Source organism: Malaya genurostris, chromosome 1 (assembly GCF_030247185.1).
Source record: "Malaya genurostris strain Urasoe2022 chromosome 1, Malgen_1.1, whole genome shotgun sequence".
In the NCBI taxonomy this organism is placed as follows: domain Eukaryota; kingdom Metazoa; phylum Arthropoda; class Insecta; order Diptera; family Culicidae; genus Malaya; species Malaya genurostris.
The window spans coordinates 32,132,519-32,156,862 of NC_080570.1; the positions used below are offsets into that span (position 1 = coordinate 32,132,519).

Genomic DNA, 24,344 nt, shown 5'->3' on the forward strand with positions numbered 1-24,344 from the left:
CAATTTTGTTGAACTTTTTATTTTTTTATGCCAGATATCTTAGAATAATTTGTTCACACCGTAGATGTCTTATAGTATGTTCACATTAGCGCTGATATCAAGTGATATACGGATATACTTGATATCCGATGATATCATGTGCGATATCACTTGATATACCATACAATTTGATGTCAACGCGTATCATCATTTTGGCATGATATCCGCGATATCATGTACGATATCATGTCGAGTTGTCAAAAATCGCAACTAGCAACACGGATAATGGCATTGAACGCACTCATTTATGAACGTCACTTTGAGAGTGACAATAAACAATCATAATAATTTTGATTTTATCAACGAATACTGGCGTTCGGAGACCATTAAATGCAAGACTCCAATTATTGATTGAATTGTAGGAGAGAAAAGCAATATTATTGATCTTACTCCTAATGGGAACATTCAATATGACAACTTGATTGTCAAACGATATCATTTCGATCATATGTGAACACTTCCACGTGATATGCGTATCATCCCGGTATATCAAGTGATATAAGCGATAAGGTGAACATGGTATTAGAAATGCATGGTAATGTGGTGTAAAATTGATATTTTTTGAAAATCGATTTCGGGACCTTTTGGGATCTCGACAATTTATGTATTTTCTCAAGTGTCTGCCAGAAAAAAATCCGATTTTGGAAATCTCTAAAGCTCGAGAGTCGAATTAAATTTGTTTTTCAAGATTCTCAGAAATGAAAAATACTTCATTGGGGTTTCTGATAGCTCATTCGAAACCACACATGCAAACTCGCCTCTAGAAAGTTGTCATTTGGTTGTTAGGCATGCAGTGCAAAAAAGAATTGTAACTTTTTCGATGTCATTCTCAATCTGTCAATATTTATGAATTTTCGAAAAATATGGCAGATGAATCACATTTGTACAGTGCATTCATTGCGCATCGGTTCATTAGCGGCCCTCACACGATCATTAAAAGTATCATTACTAAAAAGTAATGACACTTTTAATGATCGTGTAAAGTCTACGAGTTCAGTAATGACATGAGTAGTGATGGAATTCCGGATTTTCCATCATTACTTCTTCTTCTTCTTCTTTTTATTTTTTTGTGGAAGTGTCGAGTATTGTCAGTTGTATTAGATGCGAAAATTTGACAACCATGAAGTAAGCATTCTCTTCAGAACTATACGCGAAAAAAAATCTGCAAATGGCAAAGTGTAGATTTAAATTATTAATGTTTCATCAACCTTAACGTTTCAATGGCAAATCAAATTTATTTTCAGCTAAACGAAGATAAAGAATATTGCTAATATTCTTTAATTGCTGAGGGAAAGTTTTCTGGTTACAAGTCCCGTGCTGGAGTAGTTAAAAATACTCATCATTAATAATGAACGTGTAATGCTAAAAAGTAATGATGTATAGTAATGCAGTAATGACGAGCGTTTAGCGGCCCTTACACGAGCATCAAAAATGTAATTTTAAATGATGACTAAGTAATGATGTATTTCAAATTTGTTAGAAATTTCGTCATTAGTGCACCATTACACGTTCATTAAAATGATATTATCTTTTAGTAATGACATTTTTAATGACTCGTGTAAGGGCCGCTTTTGAGCAGAAGTGTCATTACCTAGTAATGACACTTTTAATGATCGTGTAAGGGCCGCTATTCTCTTCACTCAGGTAAAAAATAATATATCGACTCATGAAGTCACGAAAATTGGAATTCCAATAAAAAGCCTTATGAAATGCATACGACATTTTTAGGAACATCGTGCAAAACTTCTATGACAAACATAACTTCTCTCATATACTGTGGAATTCATAAGTTATTCGTATGAAAACTGTAACAGTGATAGATGAGATGTATATTGTATTGGTATATTTTTCATGTTAATTCTATGAAATCGTGATTTTTGAGGCATCATAAGATTTGTCTCATGATTTTCGCAAACAAGTCTGATTTTGATTTTCATTGAATAAGGCCCCAACCGTTTGTCTTCGATTCGTTTTTGGTTTTCAGAGCGAGGCCCGTCTTCAACGCTGAATTCTCCATTCTTGAAACGTCAGAACCATTCCCTACATGATTTATCAGTTGGAGCATTATCACGATACAGATCCACAAGCATTTGATGCACTTCAGCTGCAATTTTCTTCCTATTAAAACTTCTCGCAAATGCTGCTTAGTTAATTCAAAGTTGCTCATAATAAAAACAGTGAAAAACAAGGTTTTTTAGTAAAAACTCAAAGCTATAAAAACAGAATATTAATGACAGATGTCTAACCTCTTGAATTTATCGACATCAGCTGTTATGTTTAATATTCATAACAGCCAGAGCCATCTTTTGAAATCTGACTGAACTAATTTGTACTCCCAATCAGGGGTGCGAAAATTTGACATTTTTTTTAACTGTCGCTAAGCATAAGACAGCCACTACCAACGATCCGCTCAGCTGCTACGTTTAACAGTAGCCAACACGCAATGACACGATAGCTAGGTGCAGTCGTGAGAGCCACGACACACGACAGCAACATTGAGAACAGTTCATTTTGTCGCACTCTCTCACAGCAGTCAAAGCCACACCGTTCGCTCTGCGGTAGTGTACGTACATTCTGGATAGGTAGCTGCTGCATTTATTTTCGTTCAAGATTTTTTTAAATGTCGCGAGCTCGAAATGTCATGACATTTCTATAACTGGACAGTCATATCGGTTGTGACTGCTCTGGACTGCATTAGAGTGGGAGCGACGCTGTCTATATTGCTTGACACCGCAGCGGGCAACCTGGAATTCTGGAATAATTATAAGATCATGTACAAAATGAATGTTTTTTATTTAATGTAAATTATAATAGCAAATCGCTTGGTAAAAACAGTATTTAGATTAACTTATGAATTCCGGCATACATATATGATATTCGAAATGTATTGCTACGGAAAAGAAAAACTTATGCAAAGCAAAGTCTTGGCATTACATTCCTTTTCTGGAATTTTTCCTTCCTGTTTCAACAGACTTCACAGCTGATTCTTGGTGTACAGAATCATTATCATTGCATGGCTAGTACTCCTCATGAAACAAACGTAGTTATGAAAAAATAAACGCAGCGGGCAGCGGTTCAACGCGATTCGACAACCGGAACAATATGTATATATATATATATATATATATATATATATATATATATATATATATATATATATATATATATATATATATATATATATATATATATATATATATATATATATATATATATATATATATATATATATATATATATATATATATATATATATATATATATATATATACATATTGTTCCGGTTGTCGAATCGCGTTGAACCGCTGCCCGCTGCGTTTATTTTTTCATAACTACGTTTGTTTCATGAGGAGTACTAGCCATGCAATGATTCTGTACACCAAGAATCAGCTGTGAAGTCTGTTGAAACAGGAAGGAAAAATTCCAGAAAAGGAATGTAATGCCAAGACTTTGCTTTGCATAAGTTTTTCTTTTCCGTAGCAATACATTTCGAATATCATATATGTATGCCGGAATTCATAAGTTAATCTAAATACTGTTTTTACCAAGCGATTTGCTATTATAATTTACATTAAATAAAAAACATTCATTTTGTACATGATCTTATAATTATTCCAGAATTCCAGGTTGCCCGCTGCGGTGTCAAGCAATATAGACAGCGTCGCTCCCACTCTAATGCAGTCCAGAGCAGTCACAACCGATATGACTGTCCAGTTATAGAAATGTCATGACATTTCGAGCTCGCGACATTTAAAAAAATCTTGAACGAAAATAAATGCAGCAGCTACCTATCCAGAATGTACGTACACTACCGCAGAGCGAACGGTGTGGCTTTGACTGCTGTGAGAGAGTGCGACAAAATGAACTGTTCTCAATGTTGCTGTCGTGTGTCGTGGCTCTCACGACTGCACCTAGCTATCGTGTCATTGCGTGTTGGCTACTGTTAAACGTAGCAGCTGAGCGGATCGTTGGTAGTGGCTGTCTTATGCTTAGCGACAGTTAAAAAAAATGTCAAATTTTCGCACCCCTGATTGGGAGTACAAATTAGTTCAGTCAGATTTCAAAAGATGGCTCTGGCTGTTATGAATATTAAACATAACAGCTGATGTCGATAAATTCAAGAGGTTAGACATCTGTCATTAATATTCTGTTTTTATAGCTTTGAGTTTTTACTAAAAAACCTTGTTTTTCACTGTTTTTATTATGAGCAACTTTGAATTAACTAAGCAGCATTTGCGAGAAGTTTTAATAGGAAGAAAATTGCAGCTGAAGTGCATCAAATGCTTGTGGATCTGTATCGTGATAATGCTCCAACTGATAAATCATGTAGGGAATGGTTCTGACGTTTCAAGAATGGAGAATTCAGCGTTGAAGACGGGCCTCGCTCTGAAAACCAAAAACGAATCGAAGACAAACGGTTGGGGCCTTATTCAATGAAAATCAAAATCAGACTTGTTTGCGAAAATCATGAGACAAATCTTATGATGCCTCAAAAATCACAAAAATCACGATTTCATAGAATTAACATGAAAAATATACCAATACAATATACATCTCATCTATCACTGTTACAGTTTTCATACGAATAACTTATGAATTCCACAGTATATGAGAGAAGTTATGTTTGTCATAGAAGTTTTGCACGATGTTCCTAAAAATGTCGTATGCATTTCATAAGGCTTTTTATTGGAATTCCAATTTTCGTGACTTCATGAGTCGATATATTATTTTTTACCTGAGTGAAGAGAATAGCGGCCCTTACACGATCATTAAAAGTGTCATTACTAGGTAATGACACTTCTGCTCAAAAGCGGCCCTTACACGAGTCATTAAAAATGTCATTACTAAAAGATAATATCATTTTAATGAACGTGTAATGGTGCACTAATGACGAAATTTCTAACAAATTTGAAATACATCATTACTTAGTCATCATTTAAAATTACATTTTTGATGCTCGTGTAAGGGCCGCTAAACGCTCGTCATTACTGCATTACTATACATCATTACTTTTTAGCATTACACGTTCATTATTAATGATGAGTATTTTTAACTACTCCAGCACGGGACTTGTAACCAGAAAACTTTCCCTCAGCAATTAAAGAATATTAGCAATATTCTTTATCTTCGTTTAGCTGAAAATAAATTTGATTTGCCATTGAAACGTTAAGGTTGATGAAACATTAATAATTTAAATCTACACTTTGCCATTTGCAGATTTTTTTTCGCGTATAGTTCTGAAGAGAATGCTTACTTCATGGTTGTCAAATTTTCGCATCTAATACAACTGACAATACTCAACACTTCCACAAAAAAATAAAAAGAAGAAGAAGAAGAAGTAATGATGGAAAATCCGGAATTCCATCACTACTCATGTCATTACTGAACTCGTAGACTTTACACGATCATTAAAAGTGTCATTACTTTTTAGTAATGATACTTTTAATGATCGTGTGAGGGCCGCTAATGAACCGATGCGCAATGAATGCACCGTACAAATGTGATTCATCTGCCATATTTTTCGAAAATTCATAAATATTGACAGATTGAGAATGACATCGAAAAAGTTACAATTCTTTTTTGCACTGCATGCCTAACAACCAAATGACAACTTTCTAGAGGCGAGTTTGCATGTGTGGTTTCGAATGAGCTATCAGAAACCCCAATGAAGTATTTTTCATTTCTGAGAATCTTGAAAAACAAATTTAATTCGACTCTCGAGCTTTAGAGATTTCCAAAATCGGATTTTTTTCTGGCAGACACTTGAGAAAATACATAAATTGTCGAGATCCCAAAAGGTCCCGAAATCGATTTTCAAAAAATATCAATTTTACACCACATTACCATGCATTTCTAATACCATGTTCACCTTATCGCTTATATCACTTGATATACCGAGATGATACGCATATCACGTGGAAGTGTTCACATATGATCGAAATGATATCGTTTGACAATCAAGTTGTCATATTGAATGTTCCCATTAGGAGTAAGATCAATAATATTGCTTTTCTCTCCTACAATTCAATCAATAATTGGAGTCTTGCATTTAATGGTCTCCGAACGCCAGTATTCGTTGATAAAATCAAAATTATTATGATTGTTTATTGTCACTCTCAAAGTGACGTTCATAAATGAGTGCGTTCAATGCCATTATCCGGAACAATATGTATATATATATATATATATATATATATATATATATATATATATATATATATATATATATATATATATATATATATATATATATATATATATATATATATATATATATATATATGTATATATATATATATATATATATATATATATATATATATATATATATATATATATATATATATATATATATATATATATATATATATATATATATGTATATATATATATATATATATATATATATATATATATATATATATATATATATATATATATATATATATATATATATATATATATATTTATATATATGCTTCACACCGGTGTAGTGCCACCGTTTAAAACTAAAATGCCATTAAATCTGGCTTAGAAGTTTTCAACTAAAACATCTGGTTTTCGTCATTGTTAACGATTAACTTTTGTGATTTTACAGCGTTTATTTTCGAATGGAATTATTTCACAAAGTTTGGAAGTAGTTTTGAGAAAAATACACACGAATCGTTTCCAAAAAACACTTCGAAGGTATCAAGCCATTATTGATGCTGAATGTGGATGAATTTGCTATTAATGCATTTGGCTGAAGGTAATCTATTCAATGAAACAATACTTGAAAGAAGTTTCGCTTTGTTGCAACAGCGTCAGTGATATTAAGTACCAGATTGTATTAGCATTTAACTCAAATCTTATTTTACACGTAAATAAAGTAGGCTCAATAAAATTTCCACACAAAACAGCTCGTTGCATGCCAAACGATTTTATTAGTAATCTATTATCCTGTAGCAAAAAAAGTTAAATCTCTAAATTTATCGTTGATTTCTTCGAAAATGTGAGTACACAGTTTAATTAATGTTGAGAAACATATTGATTCATGGTCTTGATAGATTTGCGAAATTGCAAAGCCGAAAGAACCTGCAGAAAGATAATGTTACTGCGAGAAGTATGTTTGAATGTTTGAAAAAAGAAGTTTATTTGAAAAAGGGGGCTTTTACAAAGATGGGATGCTTAATACTATTTTTCCCTAATACATAACTATATATATATATATATATATATATATATATATATATATATATATATATATATATATATATATATATATATATATATATATATATATATATATATATATATATATATATATATATATATATATATATATATATATATATATATATATATATATATATATATATAATACATTATGCACCAAACCTCTACAAATTCGTGCCACCATCCCGGCTGGAAATCAAAGCATAAGTTAACACTGCTTTTCAGCTTTGCTCACCGAACCGCTTCCTTCCAACGAGAGTGCGGAGCAACAAAAAAGAATGCAGAAAAACCGTCTGCAAAGCGGACCAAAACTTACATGTGTATGTCTCCATACACCCTGTGAGAACAGGCATAAAACGAATTTCAACGCTGAGCCTTGTTGGTGGATGTCTCTCGAAATTTGTAGAATTTGGAAGGAGAAACTGTTCTTTGTGGTAAGCCATTCTCTGATTGAAGAGAGGAGAACAGCTACCGATGCGAGCATACGGGTACATCCACGAGAGAAAATGTCATGAGAGCTATGACATTTTTATCCGCTGCAGTCACGGCAAAGTTCATTTGGCGACTGCTACCATTTGTGCGGTTTGACTGTCTGCTGTTTCGTGTCATTCTCCGGTACCGTTCGCAACCCTGCTCCCAATACAAAACAATCCAAATCTTCGCAGTGAACGAAGGAATAATTTCAGTATATTGTTTCAAGCTATAATCGGTTCTAAAATATCGTAACAGTTAAAATTCTTCGATTTTCCAAAACATATTTGTATACAGCTTACAGCTATTCAGAAAACCGCAAATACATTGAATTCAATTGTAAAAACAATATATTGTATTACTGAAAACAAAATTCTGGTGTTCCAAATACCATAAATCTGATTGAGAGTCATTTTTTCAGCTGCCAAATCAATGGCTTGTTTACGGAATTGGCCTTTAAGAACAGAAACAAAATGGAAAAAAATCTCTCAAATGGAAAGAATGAAAGCAAATATTTTCGACTACATTTCCGTCCAGCCTTTAGAAGGAGACCATGCACACGAACTTCTATAGCAGAGTTGTTCACTTACATTGGGAATTTAATTAACTTAGTACTAAGGACTTTTCCGGATGTTCTACTGATTTAAGCTTGTATCTGTAGCTTCATCTACGTCGGTAATGGATCCACTCATGCATCAGACAGTGGTAATCGAATACAGTTTTTTGGTTTGATTTTAATTGTTTCGGTCTCAGGGACGAATTGGATGTGTATTACTCTGTTACGTTTGTTTAGTTGAAACTCAATCACCTTTTTTAGGTTAGGAGCATTCATGACTCAAGTAAAGTTTCCATTCATAGCAACAAATGTCGAGAACCGGTGTCGTTCTCGACATTTGTTGCTATAAATGGAAACTTTACTTTGAGTGTTACCATCGTTTTATATTATTTCGGTTAGCTCATTTCGAATCGTCTTTTTGCTCACTGTATTATCTGTTCTTTGTTTCTGTTCTGATTGTTCGTATGACATATCAAAGCGAATTGAAGAGGTTTATATTCACCGTGAAACAACCACACTCAATCAGTATTCAACAAAAGTAGAACATTATTCGATTTTTAAGTTAACTTTACGTCAGCTTAACGGTTCTTGTTTAACCGTTAGATTGCGTTAGAAGCTCTCCGTGAACTGCTAACGCACTGATGTGTCGAAGACGAAACGTAAAATTAAACAAAATAGTTATATTCTCTGAGCACAAACCGGATCCCATGCCCCCCAAACAACTAGTCAAAAATTGAAATTCGATTAAGACTCCATTAACGATTTTTTGTAGGAAATAGAAAACGGCTAGCTCAGCTATTAAATCTGATGATTATGATTATACTAGTTAATATTCAAAACTATCGTAATGGCTGCTTAATGTTTCTCGAATTTGAAAATTGCGTAATAAAAATTCAATTTTCGGTTCTTCAATCGTTTATTTGTGCTTTCGCTTATTATCATGTTGTTTCGCAGCTTTTTTCTTCATCATCTGAAGCCGTTTGTCAGCGCTGATAATGTTTATATTGGGTGTTCCCGCTCCTGTTCCGCTCGACGACGAAGACGACGTTACACCAACAGTCGAAGAAGTCGCGGATGATGTCGAGCTGGAACCACTCTTGGAAGATCGTTCCTTATCTTTGTCTCGATCACGATCGGATCGGTCGCGGTCACGATCGGACCGATCTCGGTCACGATCGGACCGATCTCGATCACGCTCACGATCGCGTTCTTTATCGCGATCTCTGTCCCGGTCTCGGTCGTGGGAAGATCCGTCTTTACTGCTGCCGGATTTCGAACTTTTATGTTTCGAGGACGACGACTCGTAACTTCGGCTACTTCCGCTGCTCGACTTAGAATGTGACGAGGATGAAACCTTTGCCGGTGATCCAATCGTTGAGACGGTCGACGACGACGACTTGACAATCGATTTTCCCTTGCAAAGAGTACAAAACCATGCATTTTCCTGATCATTTGCGTCCGATTCAGAAATGATTGGTTTGTGGCAATCCTGGTGGTACAGGGAGTGGCAATCGGCACATTCCACTAGTCGATTTCTAGCACTGACATCCATTCGCCTGCAAACAATACACATCAGATCTTCCAGCTCTTTGAGCTGATCCTCTTCCATGACGACATCGTCGTCTTCATCATTGCCCTCAACATCCGATATGGATAGAATGATCGATCCCGGTGGTGGCGGAACCGTTAATGATTCTGGTGTCGCAACCGCACTTTCCGTAGCAGGCAAACTGCAAGCAGGAGATTCCTGCTTGGAATCTAAGGGCACTACCGCTACCACGGCCGGTTGCGGAACCGGTTTTTGTTTCCGAACATAAAGATTGCTGCCCGGAGCAGATCGTTCTTCGTCCAGGTGTTTTTTGGTAATCGTACTGGCAAGCGTTTTACTGGCACCGTAACGTTGCTTAATCAGTTCATCGAGCAGGTTTCGGATCTTCTCCGCTGAATCTGTGTTGGCAGAATGCAGCAGCTTCAGTGCGTGTTTGAATGTTGGGTCGATATCAATTGTGGATGACATTGCAATCCTGTGGGTGAGAGTTTTTGTTAATCGTACGATTTATAATTTTCTAGGAAAGTACGACCATCAATTTCACAATTGATTGCACTTCATACGATTGTGATCGTTTGTGAAAGAAAATTGTAAAATACATTTCACATACTTTAGAAGAAAAAAAACTAGTAAAACTTACCTTTCAAAAGAATAGTTTTCAAACAATATTGATTACAAAAAGGACTTGTTGGAATAGGAGTGGAAAACAAGTGAATCCAAAACAAAATGCTCCGCAATATTTTGATAACCATACCCGACCGGCAAAATAATCGACGAAGTCGGTACAGTAGGTAGTCTGTTGCAGGCAGAGATGCCAGACTGGTTGAAATTTGTAGTCACAGGGTGCATACACTGATAAAAATCTTAAAGTATGGAAATATATTCTGTTTCGATACAAATCGTTTAAGATCTCACTTGTTTCTCGTTTCCCAGCCCTTTTCGCTCAATTTTCGATTATATTCACCAACAATCTATGGATTTTTCAAGCTCTGATGCTCTTTAGTCGAAAATTGCGGTTGTCTCATCTTTTTGTGAAACTTTGCCTCTTATCCAGGAGCGATACACCTTTCATATATTTTACAGTCGTTCGCACCGTAGATTTAGGGGTGATGTTCCGAATTTGTGAAAGTCGATTTAGGTTTCGCTGGGATGATTTTTGTCACACACAATTACATACTGACCCAGCCGGATTTCCCGATCCCGACAAATTGAAGGGTTGCTTTTATATGATAAAGGAAAAGATAAATTGCAAATATTCGTTCAGGTATATTTGTTACATATAAACTTTTTAATAAAAGTATTTGTTACAACGTATCGTATCGTATCGCTGAAAATTAATTAGATGTTTCATTGACTTGTGGTCCTTTACAAACTAATAAAACAAAAATAATTGTATACAGGTAATGTTGGAGTCGTTCCTAATGTGAATCATTTCACTGAGTCATGGAAAACTGAATCTATACATCGATCGAACTTATTCCTAAATCCTAAACCTTACTTGTATGCATTTATTACCCATGGATAAACAATAACAGTAATTTTTTTTGTGTATGGGATTCAACCACAAAACCACGCTCACTGATCCTGCCTGACTAAATTCCCAGCTGCGAAAATATTCTTCGGGTCCAGTTCTTTCTTGACGGCTTTGTACACACCGACGCCGGTCTGGGAAACGCAGGCCGGGTACCAGCTGCTCCTAAGCTTACCCACGCCGTGGTGGTGCGAGAGCGTTCCCCCACAGGCCAAAATCTCATCCCGCGCTGCTGATTCGATTTCCATAAACAGCTGCAAGGAGTCTTCCGGGTTGTCCAGATGTTTGAACAACAGGTAGAAATAAACGCAACATCCATCGTCGTAACTTTGCGTTACTCGGCTAGATACCACAAAGTAACGGATACCTCGTTTTTTACACTCCCGTGCTATGCACGTTTTTACGTTGGCACAGAGGGCACTGCATTTGTCCCAGGCGATCGATGTTTCGAAAGATTCACCCACGATGTTCAGGTCCCATGCAAAGTCCTAACAGAAAAGAGAAAAAGAATCGTCAGAAATGTGTAAGTTTATACTTAAAATATTAGAGAATTGAGGTACATCTATTTGTATTGTTTAATTTTGACACGTCAAATTTACCTACTTAACAAACCGTAAAGTTTTTTTTTTTATTTGGCAAGAACTTTGTAAACATGTTAAAAAATATTGACTACAGAATTTTTAAGCTATTTACAATCTTTGAAAAAATAAAATTAACACACTATATTTTTTGTACTTCAATTAACAAAATGAGTCAAATTCAGCTAAACTGGCTGTGAAATTGAGGACATGACATATTTTTACATTTTTTTGCTTGTAAATTTACATGATGTTTTCGTTCTGAGTACGGATATCTGAGGAATGTAGTTCACTACAGCTCCAAAAGATGTACTTGAATACTTCGGTAAAAAAGATAATAACTAAAGCCGGGTCATCTGAATCTGTTTATTGAGCTAATCGGTGGATTTGAAGAACAATAAAAAAAGAACCCGAAAATAGTTAGTATTTGAATAATTGTTGATTCACTAGGTTCCCTCTCATGTGGTCAATTAATAAAGTTTCGCTTTCGTCGTTATTGAATGGATTTTCACACTATCTTTGCATAATATGGTGACTGAAACCACCTCATCTCAGAAGTGTTTATGGAACAATATAGAATGGAGCCGTAGACAGAAACAACGGTTATTTGCCGATTTGACCATTTCGGATGTTTATCGTCAAATAATAAACAAATTAGTAAAAAGCACTAATGCGGCACTGATGAATCGAAGATGAAAAGTAAAGAATAAAATGAGATGAAACGATTGCCAGCTTGAGGCAGCGACTTGCGAGGTAAACAATAACAATACTTTTGGTATTTAAGATTTGAACAAATGAGTTCCATTAACAAAACAGATCGAAGACGTCAATCTGTATGAAAATAACGAACTAATCGAATACGATGATTTTTACCTTTCTTAAGTAGAAAGACTGTGACTTTTCAACCAATGGCCGGAGGCCTCTAAAGTAACCGAATGTTCAGATAAAAGGAAATAATTGGGCTTACAAAGCTAATGAATAACAGCATTCGAAGAGAAAATTCAGCAGCTAGGAGTTTTAACATATATGGAAGATCTATAATAGAAACTGGAAAAAACGTATACCCAGCAATCCGTTCTAGTTTTATTTATTCGACCAGTTCATCTGTCAAATTTAAAACTGGTCTACGATGCCGTTCTATTTTTTGTATATTTGAAACACGAGTAAAACACTGCTGGGACTAGTTATAAAATTTAGATTTAAATTTTGTAACTGGCATAAATTATGCATCTGGAACTAGAACACTACTGAATATGCCCTAAGCAGCCCGTTTTTTAGGTAACTAACTGTCGGATTTTGGTCAAGAGCAGGGATGCCAGGTCATTTTTTCAAAAATCTGTGATCAAGTCAAAAACCTGTCTGTGATAATCTGTGCCCGTTTTCCGTACCATAATAGCAGATCAAAATCAATTTGGTGAGCAAAAAAAAACAAAGGTCTCACTACCAACACGCTCTGTACCTTTTTCCTAAACCGCTCTGTACTTTTTGGTGCTAAACTGTGCTCGATTTTTTTTCAGAATCTGTGAAAATCTGTGATTTTTTTTTCAGAATCTGTGAAAATCTGTGATCATTTTCAGAAATCTGTGAAAATCTGTTTCTTTTTTAAAATCTGTGCAGAAAATTGAAAATCTGTGAAACACAGATTAATCTGTGAACCTGACATTCCTGGTCAAGAGTTAAAATCAGAGATGCCAGATCTGTATATTGGACTGCAAATAGTAGAAAATCGAGTTGTTCACAGGCTTTCGTCAAAATTTACAGGCTTTTGAAATTGTCGTGACTTTTTTTGTTCGCCAAATCAGTTTAGCGTATCATACTTTTCAGAGAAATTGCTGCCAGCAAGAAATACTTGTTGACTGCAGATATAAGATATTTGAAAACCTACGAATTGATTCATTGCCGAAGAAACCAGGAAGATAAATTTTTCAGTTACTGTAAAACTTTTGGTTGCCTGGGTCGAGTTTTATATTCTCTCGGAGATGACTTATTTTAATGTTTCTCGTTACAAAAAAAAAATGATTTAAAAACATGTAACGAGAAACTTTCAAAATCCAACCATAAAGTTAGTCCAACGACGGTCCGATGCCTCACTTTTGAAATTGTTCAACCGTGGAGTCGAATTGTTTGAGCCCATTTTAAGAGCTGCAAACATTATTCAGTATTATGTTTCAAAAACGGTAAACGTAATTAAATGATGAGTTGGACGATCACGTATTGGACCAACGAAGGACTCCTAATTGAGGGCCAAACTAATTAATTTTCGTTTCATTGGTCTCCGGTTTCCAGTTCCGGAGCTGCTGGTTCCGGAAGGTTTCGAAATGGAGCTTATATATTTTTTTCTGAGAAGTTCGATCTGATTTGAATAATATTAGAATCAATCTAAGAGTGCTAGTGAATCACATAATTTTAAAAACGTGCTAAGAATCCCTGTTAGAAGTTTTTATGAAGTTCATCCAGACCTACACGAGCAGTTAGCAACGGACTTCGAATCAGGCGTAAAAATGTTCATTCAGAACCCACTCAGCAAGCGATAATATTTTGTTGGTCATTGAGCACTTGTTGAACGACATATTGCACGAAATAGGGTAACAGAGGTATTTTGGCTACTTCATATATTTTGGCCCACCTAACAAACTTTATCGATTTTATCGATTTTAATTGATGTGAAGTAACTCATGTTACATAAATTTGAAGGTAAACACATTAAATTACCTATTGCGGAAGGGTTTTTCAAAGATATTACAACATTTGATGGATATTTATTCAAAGTGGGCCAAAATAAAATCAATCCTAAAGTGGCCAAATATACCTCCGTTACCCTATTCGTTCAGTTTGCTGGAACGATTTGCTGTTGTTTTTTCTCTTGCAAAAATAGTGTGAAGATGAGGTGTTGCCTTCATATAGAAAAAAAATGTGATGTTATGCTACGTGAAGTAGAAGTTTTGTCCAGTAAAACTTGTCCAACTCCTCATATTATAAATGGTTCAACAATGGACCTCTGTCAGCCAGGTTTGTTGAACGAAAAAAAATGGCATTCGGTTCAACGGTCTGTTTCAAAATCGGCAAACGTGTGAGCTCCCCGTTGACCGATTGATTGGACGTTCATTGGAACAACGATCAAACGTATTGGACCTACGAAGGACTCCGATTGAGCGTTTTTTTTCTAAGAGGGAATTCAGAATGAATTCCGAATCAATGCCGATTGCAGAACAACAAATGATTCCGAACGAATTTCGCTGCAAACCGAACGATTCGGAAATCTGTCAGAATTCAGTAAGAAAAAAGACGAGTGATTAATATCAGAGACATAACTGAATGAAGTAAATACGTATAAAACTGAATGCTTTTCTCACACATCGATAATCACACATATCGGTAACCGCACGTACAAGTTGATTGATCGTGTAAATTTTGCAAACTGCTTCACTTGTAGAATGTAACGCATTCTAAATCTATAAATTTTTTATATCCACACGTCAAGCGTGGTCGAAAAGTATCTATAATTCTTTCAAAAAAATATGAGAAATGTCTGTCTGATTTTATATCATATGAATAAAATGTAAATGTAAATGTAAATGACATGTGAATGACAGATATCGTATAAGACGTTCGTAATCTTCCAATCCATCAACCAAGACTCGACATTCTCCTCTTTGTCCGATTTGAAATGAGACTTTTACTTCCGGGATAAAAGTGGAAAGCTCAGTACGGAATGCTTTGAAGTCGGAAATCATCACCGTCACTGGTGGCATGGATTGTTGTTTCTTCCCAGAACGACAAGCGTCCATTTTGGGAATTTTTGAAGAATTTTCTTCTATGTCGCTACAATCGGATTCAGGAAGAATCTCGTAAATATTGTTAGACGGCATAGAATCAACGGAAGGGAAATCCGTCCGTTGTCTTTTATTTTTACATTCAGATTCTACAAGATCGTGAATGTTATTAGAAAAATGTTGAATAACGGATTGTGATTTATTCTGTATTGAGTTATTTTTAGCCTTAACCTTGTTGCCTTTCCGGTTGGATGCAGGCATTTTTGAAATTTGAAATTAAATTAACTTGGCTAAATTAGTCTTCGATTAGACTCCTAGTTTGGAAAAGTCTTGATAAAGACTGAGTTTGTTAGACTGATTGAGAAAGGCTGACTAATTGTTAGTCTTTAAAAAGACTGTTAGTAATGCAGGTAGCCTTGAAAAAGACTGAAGTCTTGAATCAATGAAACTCTAGGTAGCCAGAAAAAATTTCCAGGAGCCAAGAGCTATACGCGTGCGGTGCGAACGACTGTTCAACACCGACTGTCGAACAATAAACCAGTTGTTCTGTACATCATATGTCACAAAGCACTTGTTGTTAAAAATAGAACACCTCGAAAAACGTCTCTATTCAAAATTGGGGCAAAGTTTAATATGTATATGGAGACGTATGGTGGTCAAAATATTAGGATAATCTTGAAAAATCGCCATAGTGGAGAGCAGTGCTGTAAAACTTCATTCAAATCAATTGAAACCGAGTGTGACACACATTGACGATCACCGTACTGCAGTAAACTTCACATTCTAACACACATAACCTACGCTGACGTACCGAACGGGTAGCATTCAGTTCTTTATTCGTTTCGCTTCCAATCAAAGCTCAGTTTAACCACCACCGTCAGTTGAACGCTTGAAATAAAATACCTCTTACAATAGAATAAGACTTCAAGTGAGGTTCATGTAAACATTCGATTTGGGCCAAGATAATGGATGAAAGGTAAACCAGTCATAATAATTGAAATATAATCTACAAAATATGCAAAAGTTAATTGTTTCCTTTTTCAGTTTTCATTTTTAATACTTTGGAACACATCTCAATGCATATGATACAGTCGAAAATTATCAATTCAAACTTGCTGGTGATAATCTAAAACTCAAATGAGAACCGTTACCCTCTATTTATAGTTCTGGCCGGAGAGAGTTTTGATTATCGAGTTGATGTCCATGCCTATTCATTCTAGCTTGTTCACTACCAACATTGAAGACAATGAAGCAGGTAGACTACTTGGCACTTGAAACTTGTTCGTCTGATTTCTATCAATTCTCAGTTATTCAAAATACACGGTTATGTTAACTAGCTTTGATCAACAGTAATCGATCATTTTACCGAAATTAGAAGATGTTAAGGGCTGAGGCCAGTGTTTTTTAGGGCGTTTTAGAGGGCTATTCTCATGCTTCAAATCTGATTTTCTCAGAAACGGTGACGAATTTTAAAAATCCCAACTGACAATCTTTAGAAAATTAGATTATCCGGTGTAATTTCAGAATGATTCATTGACATTAGCGGTCGGGAAAGTCTTTTTTCTGAAGGAAGAATTGCATAGCTGAATTCTTTCAACTTGTTCGTTGAATATCTCGCCTTTAAAAGCATGCATCAAACATCTATCCTGACAATGTCTAGATAATTTAATTTAGATGCGATTAGTGCATAAAAACATATGTTGTCGCGATAAAAATGAATTGAATTTTATTTTTGTGAAGGTAAGTCGATTTCTATAGATGCGCCATTTTTTCTACTCTTGTTTTCCGGTAACGTAACGAAACATGAGAGAGAAACAAAATCGGCTCAGCAAGGCTGCCAAACAAGCGGTAGTTTTATTGGATTTTATGTGATTATCAGACTTGTAATCGAAAATATCAAAACTTTCTTGGCCAACCGGCCACATCGAGAGTCATTTTGCACATTTGCGAAAGAGCATGGAGGGAAATGTAATATGCAGAGCGATCCACGTGGGTATACGCGACCTACTGGCCTCAGCCCTTAAGGGCGATTTTTCATTTATTGTTTATATCGATAGATATGTTGTCCGAGAACATAGTTAAAAATTCGTACTTTGAATACTTTTGGAGATACTGTTCCATGAGTTTACTCGCACCGCGCCATACACTCTTGAAAGTTTTTAAAAAACACACATGACGTAAAACAAAGCTTGCCGTATTTTTGGGAGAGAATGCGAATAACATTTAAATGTGAGCTATCTCTCTCTCTCTGCTTTGATGTCAAATTCAGTTAAATTATCTACGGAAATATTGACATCCCAACTAACCAAAAGTTCGGATAAAAGGGACTGATTTGGCTTAAGCAGCTTTCGAAGTTCATCAATAGCTTTCAAAGCATCCCATTTTCTAAGTAATTATATACACTTAAAAGTTCGCGCGACGCAACTGAACGAACTTTTAAGCGGCTTCTATAATACATTGTTCATCTTCTATGCACTGAAAAAGTTCACACGGAACTTGTTCTGTACTTTTAAGTTGCCAAAAGTTCCGCGTGTACTTTTAAGCAGCAAGAAAGTGGATGTTTTAAGTAATTGTGAAACTTCTGGTTGGTTGGGTGGTTGGGATGACACATTTTTACATCTTTTGAGGTGTAAATTTAGATCAATTGAGACTCTTTTTTCATGTGCATCTATCGAGACGTAAATTTACATAATTTTTCCGTGCTGTGTACGATAAAAATAAAACTACAGATTCAATCGATCTTTTTTATGCTGTCATGTGAATACAAATTTTGGCTATAAAACTTTTTTTTATAAAAACAACGAAAAACACCTTGTTTATATGTGGCTAAGTATTAAACATCCCCATAGTATCTGTGGTTCACGCACTTGAGACAAATCTCCTGTTCAATTCGATACATGTTTTGGTTGTATTCGAGTTCAACTTCGGAAGATATCGTGTGAACGGAAAGTTGACATTTTTAAAACTAGTCTCGTGAGATGCTAGATATGTTCGCCATTTTGAATAGTTCTGGTATAAGAACACTGTTTTTCTCCTCCTCAAACGTACATTTACAGATACTACAAAAGGAATTTTCCCGCCTTCTCCGGTTTTCGTACAGCAAAATAATGAAAATGAATTATATTTTCAACCATTTCATAGAGTGCCCCACTTAATTAACCGATGCTCGGAAAATCATCAAAAATGCCATTTTGCTTCAGTTAAAAACCGAATGACGTGTGTAATACTTAATGCAGTTTTCGAAATGGAATGCAAATTGCCAGTGAAGCAGTACGTATTTTCATGTTAAAAATAATCATTTGTGATTTCTGGCGATTATACGCGGTGATTTTTGTCACTTTGCGAAACATCAAACTATACTGGAAACGACGTCAAAGTATCAATCTCTGCTGTGCAAATGACATCATTATAAAAGCAATAATAAGTTTGAGCACTCAAATGTTCATGTTTTATGTTTTATGAACAATTTATTAAATAGCTAAACGTCTCGGCAACAGCTCGTATGTATGAATTCCGAAAACTTCGATCATTTCTTCTTCCAAAAACCGACGAAAATTCAAACTGGTCACCAGATTATTTATACCGATATTCTCGGTAGATTTTTGTTTTAAATTGTTTTACAGTTTGGCCAGTTTTGTCGAGATTCGGATTAACAATCTAAGTATGTACCAACTGTACGATAAATCTATAGGTTCTAGTAAATTCAAAGACTTTTGAAAGCTAATAGGAGCTATTATCCGGTAATTTCATTAGAAGATTCTATTTCCACTTCTTTTGAATTGTGGTGAGTCACAGAGAGTCCTATTTTTTTTCGAAATAACACCAGATCTCGACGATTCATTTACTGTTTAGCCATCCGGCTTTAGAAATATCGATTTCAGTAATTTCACTTATTCTCCAATTTTCGGATTGTGCTTGGATAGCATGCATTTGTTGTCTCACATAAAAAAAACTGCTTAGGTTTGTCAATATCACTTTGCACCTCGTTAATTGTTAATTATGACACATCTGTGAAACTTCCGGGTAACACTAGCACTCACCCGAATGTAAGCCACAACAAAGGTCAACATATATCCTTTCCGACCGTTGCGTTCGCCACCTCTAATTGCGCCATATTTCCGAGCAATCGCGTACACCTCCTGCTCGTGATGAGCCACATGTTTGGCATTACCCTCGAAAAGTAACGTTACTGCCACCAAACGATCTAAATCGAACCCACAGATGGTCGTCAGATAAAAATGCTTCGCATACTCCATGAAACTATTGTACCACGTTCCACCGGTCGAATCGAGCAGCACTCCGCACTTGAACTGAATGTTGTCGATCAGTCGGATACTGGCAGGCTGGAGACGTTTTTCCGCTACTTCACGCAAAAAACTAACTCCGGTGTCGAAATCGGCAAAAACTAACGACTCGTACCGTCGTACCTCCGGAACGTATCGAATTTTCACAACCGCTTCCGTCACAATGCCGTACGTTCCCTCCGAGCCGAAAATCATGTGATCAAAATCCGGCCCGATAGATACCCGAGGGGCCGTGAATTGTTTCTCCAGCACACCATTTCCGGTTACCATCTTTGCGCGGATAACGATATCTTCGATGTTGCCATAGCGATTCTTCTTCATTCCGGAAGCCCGCGTCGCAATCCATCCACCCAACGTGGAGAACTCGTGAGAATCTGGTTCGTGACCAAGGGTGAATCCTTGCGATTGCAGTTCCCTCTCCAGATCCTGTCCGACAACTCCGACCTCGAAACAGGCCGTCATATTTTCCTCGGACAGCCAGAGCAATCGATTCATCTGCGTCATATCCACTACGGCGATCGTACGATCTTTGATGTCCGGAGTTGTCGAAGCCAACGAAACCGAAGTATTTCCTCCGACCGGAATCAACGCTACGTTATGAGCGGAGGCAAATTCCACTATTTTCACTACCTGTTCGTGACAGTTGGGCCAGATGACCACATCCGGCAGCCGTTTGTACCGATGTTTCCGCAAGCTTTCCACATCCGTCAGTGTTTGTCCGTGACACCGCATCATCCGGTCCGTTCCGTCCTCCGAGTAGTCCACCTGGGCTTCGGATAAATCAATCAGAAATGCTTTGTTTCGAATCGGATCCGGATATTCGACGGGCAGTTTGGCTTGCTTTTTATTCGGTTTTATGGAATTAATGTTAAACATCTCAGCAACCCAAACATGAAAATTGTGTAGACTTTTTCCACAGATCGGGTACTGGCTGCCCTCGAAAGTTACTTTCCCATCGTGGTACACAAATTTACAGTCCTTGTAGCCCCAACCGTCCCAGCGGAACATGTCCTGACGACGTTTTGGGAAAACGCTTTCGATTTTCTTCGGCTCAAACTTTTCCATCTTCTGCCAACGGACAACCGACAATTTTTCCAACGTTCAACCGAATTGTGACCGTTCCGACTGAAGATCGAATCCGAACTGAATTGATAGCAGATCTGTGAATCCCAGCTAGCGACGACCGAATGTTGTCGTCCAGTTGTTGTATAGGGGGCGCGTGATATAATCACCGTAGGCTGCTTAGATCCGTTCGATTGGGATGCGAACATTTGGGTGACCTTCTCTCTAACGTTTCCAAATAATAATAAAAACTCATATTAACGTAGGTTTAGAAAGGCGCTGCGGTCGCTTCGAACGTTGGGGCAAAATATGTGGAGCTGAACTCTTCCGCAATCGCGAGGGGGGAAAAAGTCGTATGCATAAGGTGGAGACAATAAGTATGTATGCAGTTTCCATCAGTCTTTCATTGTTTGCCTTTGAGCAATAACGCTTCGAGGCTACTTCTCGTACCTGCTCGATTTTCGTGATACGAATTTCCATCAAAAGAAGCAGCTATTGAACTGTTTGAAGCCGCTTCGAAATGATTAAACGGATGACTTGGCATTTGTGCCTGATATTTAATATATAGATAGATCATACCACACGCGGGGAAATTGGTTCCGAGTAGGGCCGGATACGCTGCCGTAGTTATAGTAAGGCATTCGATTACATTGATCATTCTAGATAGGCCAAGAATATTCATTCAAAAAAAGAAGAATTGAAAGATGTTATTCTAACTTATTGTGATCATAGAATGAGAGATTCAAATAGGGTTCATTTTTCATATATACGTATCACAAGAATATAGAACAAAATTTTTGACGTGAATAGGGCACTTTTTCGAAATTCGCTCTCTGGAAGAGAAGTATTTCGCTGGTGAATTTCCACTACGCTTCAGTTCAACGCCGAAGTGATTCGGTCAAGATTTAATTATTATATTCTAATCAATAGAAAAACTCAACCGAATAAATTCGCAACTGAGAAATAATCATATTTTCGATGCACGTAGGGTGGTGAATATGAACAACAATGTTTTTTCCACATTTCAAATAGATATTATAAGGACGAAAGATTGTTTTAATTCCAGCTGGTTGATTTCACTGCACTATTAGTATTACACCCAATAAAACGTTATTTAGCATGAATTAGATTTATGGAAGTAACAGGAGCGCAGTATTGTGCATGTCTCAAACACACAGCAGGTGCAGAGTTTGAATTGCTCGGTTGAATTGGTGTAGCGCTATGACATGTTTTTGTTTAGTGTTTTTATTTAAATTTATTATCATTCACAGTACTTGCTGCTTCTATTAATGATGTTACTTCACCACTATTGCCGAATAAATTTCAAATACATTACCACTAATTGATCCAGTTGTCAACCACCCTACGCGCACTGGTTCAGTTTTTGTCCATCGGTTAATCTATCCATCATGTATTCTGCAAAGGGTTGAGATATAACGGCTATGAAAATTAATTTCCCAAAAATCTTTTGATAAAATTCAGTCGCGATTTAAGAAAATTTTGATTTTTTTCCAACATTGTGGGAGATTGATAAGTTTTTGATAAAACTTTCAATTGTGTGGCATAATCACAAATAAATAAGAAACAAAATTTTCTGCAAATGAAGCAAAATCAGTTCCAGATTTCAATTTTGAATGGAGAAGGAATATTATGCGTTGTGCATTCGAGGGAAATGGTATCAATATTATAGAGAATCGAAGTGACTGAATTATTTGGTTCTTTTTAGAGCCTTCGTAATTTCTCGCAAATAATTACTATGATATTTTCTTTTTTTTAGGTATTAGCAAATCGACATTTTGCATATTGTCTTTGAGTTTTGCATCAAAAAAGAGCAATTACTTCAGCATTCAACGCTGATGGTCGTTTGCCTTGGAGCAAAATACACCCAACGACAGAGAAAATTCTACAAATCGGCCCTTTTAAGGGCTATACATACTAACAAAAGAGCTATATGATTTATTTAACTGTTGAAATATGCACATCGCAAGTTAAAACAATCAATTCAGTGAACCGTTTGCAGTGCAAACTTCGTACCAAACGAGCGCAAATAGAAGTTTGTGTTGTCAGGAAAACATTCAACGACGAGCGACGCTCACACGCGATGCAGAAATAAAAGTATTGATATGGAACACCTAAAAAAAGTAACGCATGTAACGACTATAATTTTCAAAACAGTAACGCATGTAATGTTTCGTAACTCCTATAGCTTACAAGAAAGTAACACACGCCTATAACATATAAACAGTAATGCATGTAACGATTCGTAACTCCTATAACTAACTAAAAGGAACGCATGTAATGCCTATAACTAACGAAACGATGCATGTAACACTTATAAAATACAAAAAAGTAACACATGTAACGCTTTTAAATTCAAAAAGTAACGCGTGTAATGCTTCATAATACTAATTACTAATGAAAGTAACGCATGTTAAGGTTCGTAACACTCATAACTTATGAAACAGCAACGCATGTAACGCATACACTTTAAAAAAGTAACGCATGTAACGCTAATGATTCACAAAAAAGTAACGCATATTACGCCTCAAATCGCTTCAACCTTAAAAATGTAATATAAGCGTTACTTTTTTAAGGTTAAAGCGATTTGAGGCGTAATATGCGTTACTTTTTTGGAAATTATTAGCGTTACATGCTTGCAAAAAAGTAACATATACAACGGTTATAATTTACAAAAAAGTAACACATGTAACGCCTATAACATACAAAAAATAACGCGTGCAACGCTTCATAACACCTATAATTTACAAACAAGTAACATATGTAATGCTTCGTAACGCCTTTATCTTCAAAACTTAACGCATGTAACGTTTATAGCTTGCAAAAAGTAACGCTTCGTAGGGTATAATTTACAAATAATTGCATCGCATGGAACAACTAACAACATCTGAGTAACGTAATTAACGCCTATAACGTGCAAAACAGTAGCTCATGAAACGCTGCTAGTCTAGAAAGCCATTTGATCTTCGAACTTGATCAATGGCCTAATAATAGCTTTCCAACGGGTCTAGACTTGTTGAAATCGGTTAAGCCATCTCCGAAATCTACCAAGCAAATGTAGGCGGTATTTTCCGTTTATTGAGTGAAAATGAAAAATATATCTAATGCGGCTACGCCACATCGTTTTGGTTCATGTGCTGTCCGACCTCGCTACCGCTCGTTCGAACTTAACTAAAGCAAAGCAACCTAGCTTTGAGTAGACCGGGCAAACGAGGCGGTGACAGGTTTGTATGCAAGAGGCCGTCGCT

At 36.2% G+C, this 24,344-nt stretch overlaps 2 protein-coding genes across 2 annotated transcripts; both read right to left on the minus strand.

The window, feature by feature from the left end:
* Positions 1-9,189: 9,189 nt before the first annotated feature.
* LOC131436026 (integrator complex subunit 12-like) lies at positions 9,190-10,602 on the minus strand. Its single transcript, XM_058604451.1, has 2 exons — positions 10,471-10,602; positions 9,190-10,305 (listed from the first exon to the last, which is right to left on the minus strand). The coding sequence occupies exon 2, from the start codon at positions 10,296-10,298 to the stop codon at positions 9,198-9,200; it is 1,101 nt and encodes a 366-aa protein (XP_058460434.1). The 5' UTR covers positions 10,299-10,305; positions 10,471-10,602; the 3' UTR covers positions 9,190-9,197.
* A 492-nt stretch (positions 10,603-11,094) lies between these two features.
* On the minus strand, positions 11,095-21,271 carry LOC131436030 (alkyldihydroxyacetonephosphate synthase-like). Its single transcript, XM_058604464.1, has 2 exons — positions 19,753-21,271; positions 11,095-11,849 (listed from the first exon to the last, which is right to left on the minus strand). The coding sequence occupies exons 1-2, from the start codon at positions 21,079-21,081 to the stop codon at positions 11,406-11,408; spliced, it is 1,773 nt and encodes a 590-aa protein (XP_058460447.1). The 5' UTR covers positions 21,082-21,271; the 3' UTR covers positions 11,095-11,405.
* Between the last annotated feature and the right edge of the window lie 3,073 nt (positions 21,272-24,344).

Excerpts from the sequence above, each read along its gene's own strand:
- LOC131436026 (XM_058604451.1), bottom strand. The coding sequence starts at position 10,298 with ATGTCATCCACAATTGATATCGACCCAACATTCAAACACGCACTGAAG.
- LOC131436030 (XM_058604464.1), bottom strand. The coding sequence starts at position 21,081 with ATGGAAAAGTTTGAGCCGAAGAAAATCGAAAGCGTTTTCCCAAAACGT. Across the intron at positions 11,850-19,752 it reads TTGTTGTGGCTTACATTCGG|GACTTTGCATGGGACCTGAA; the intron begins GTGAGTGCTAGT and ends CTTTTCTGTTAG.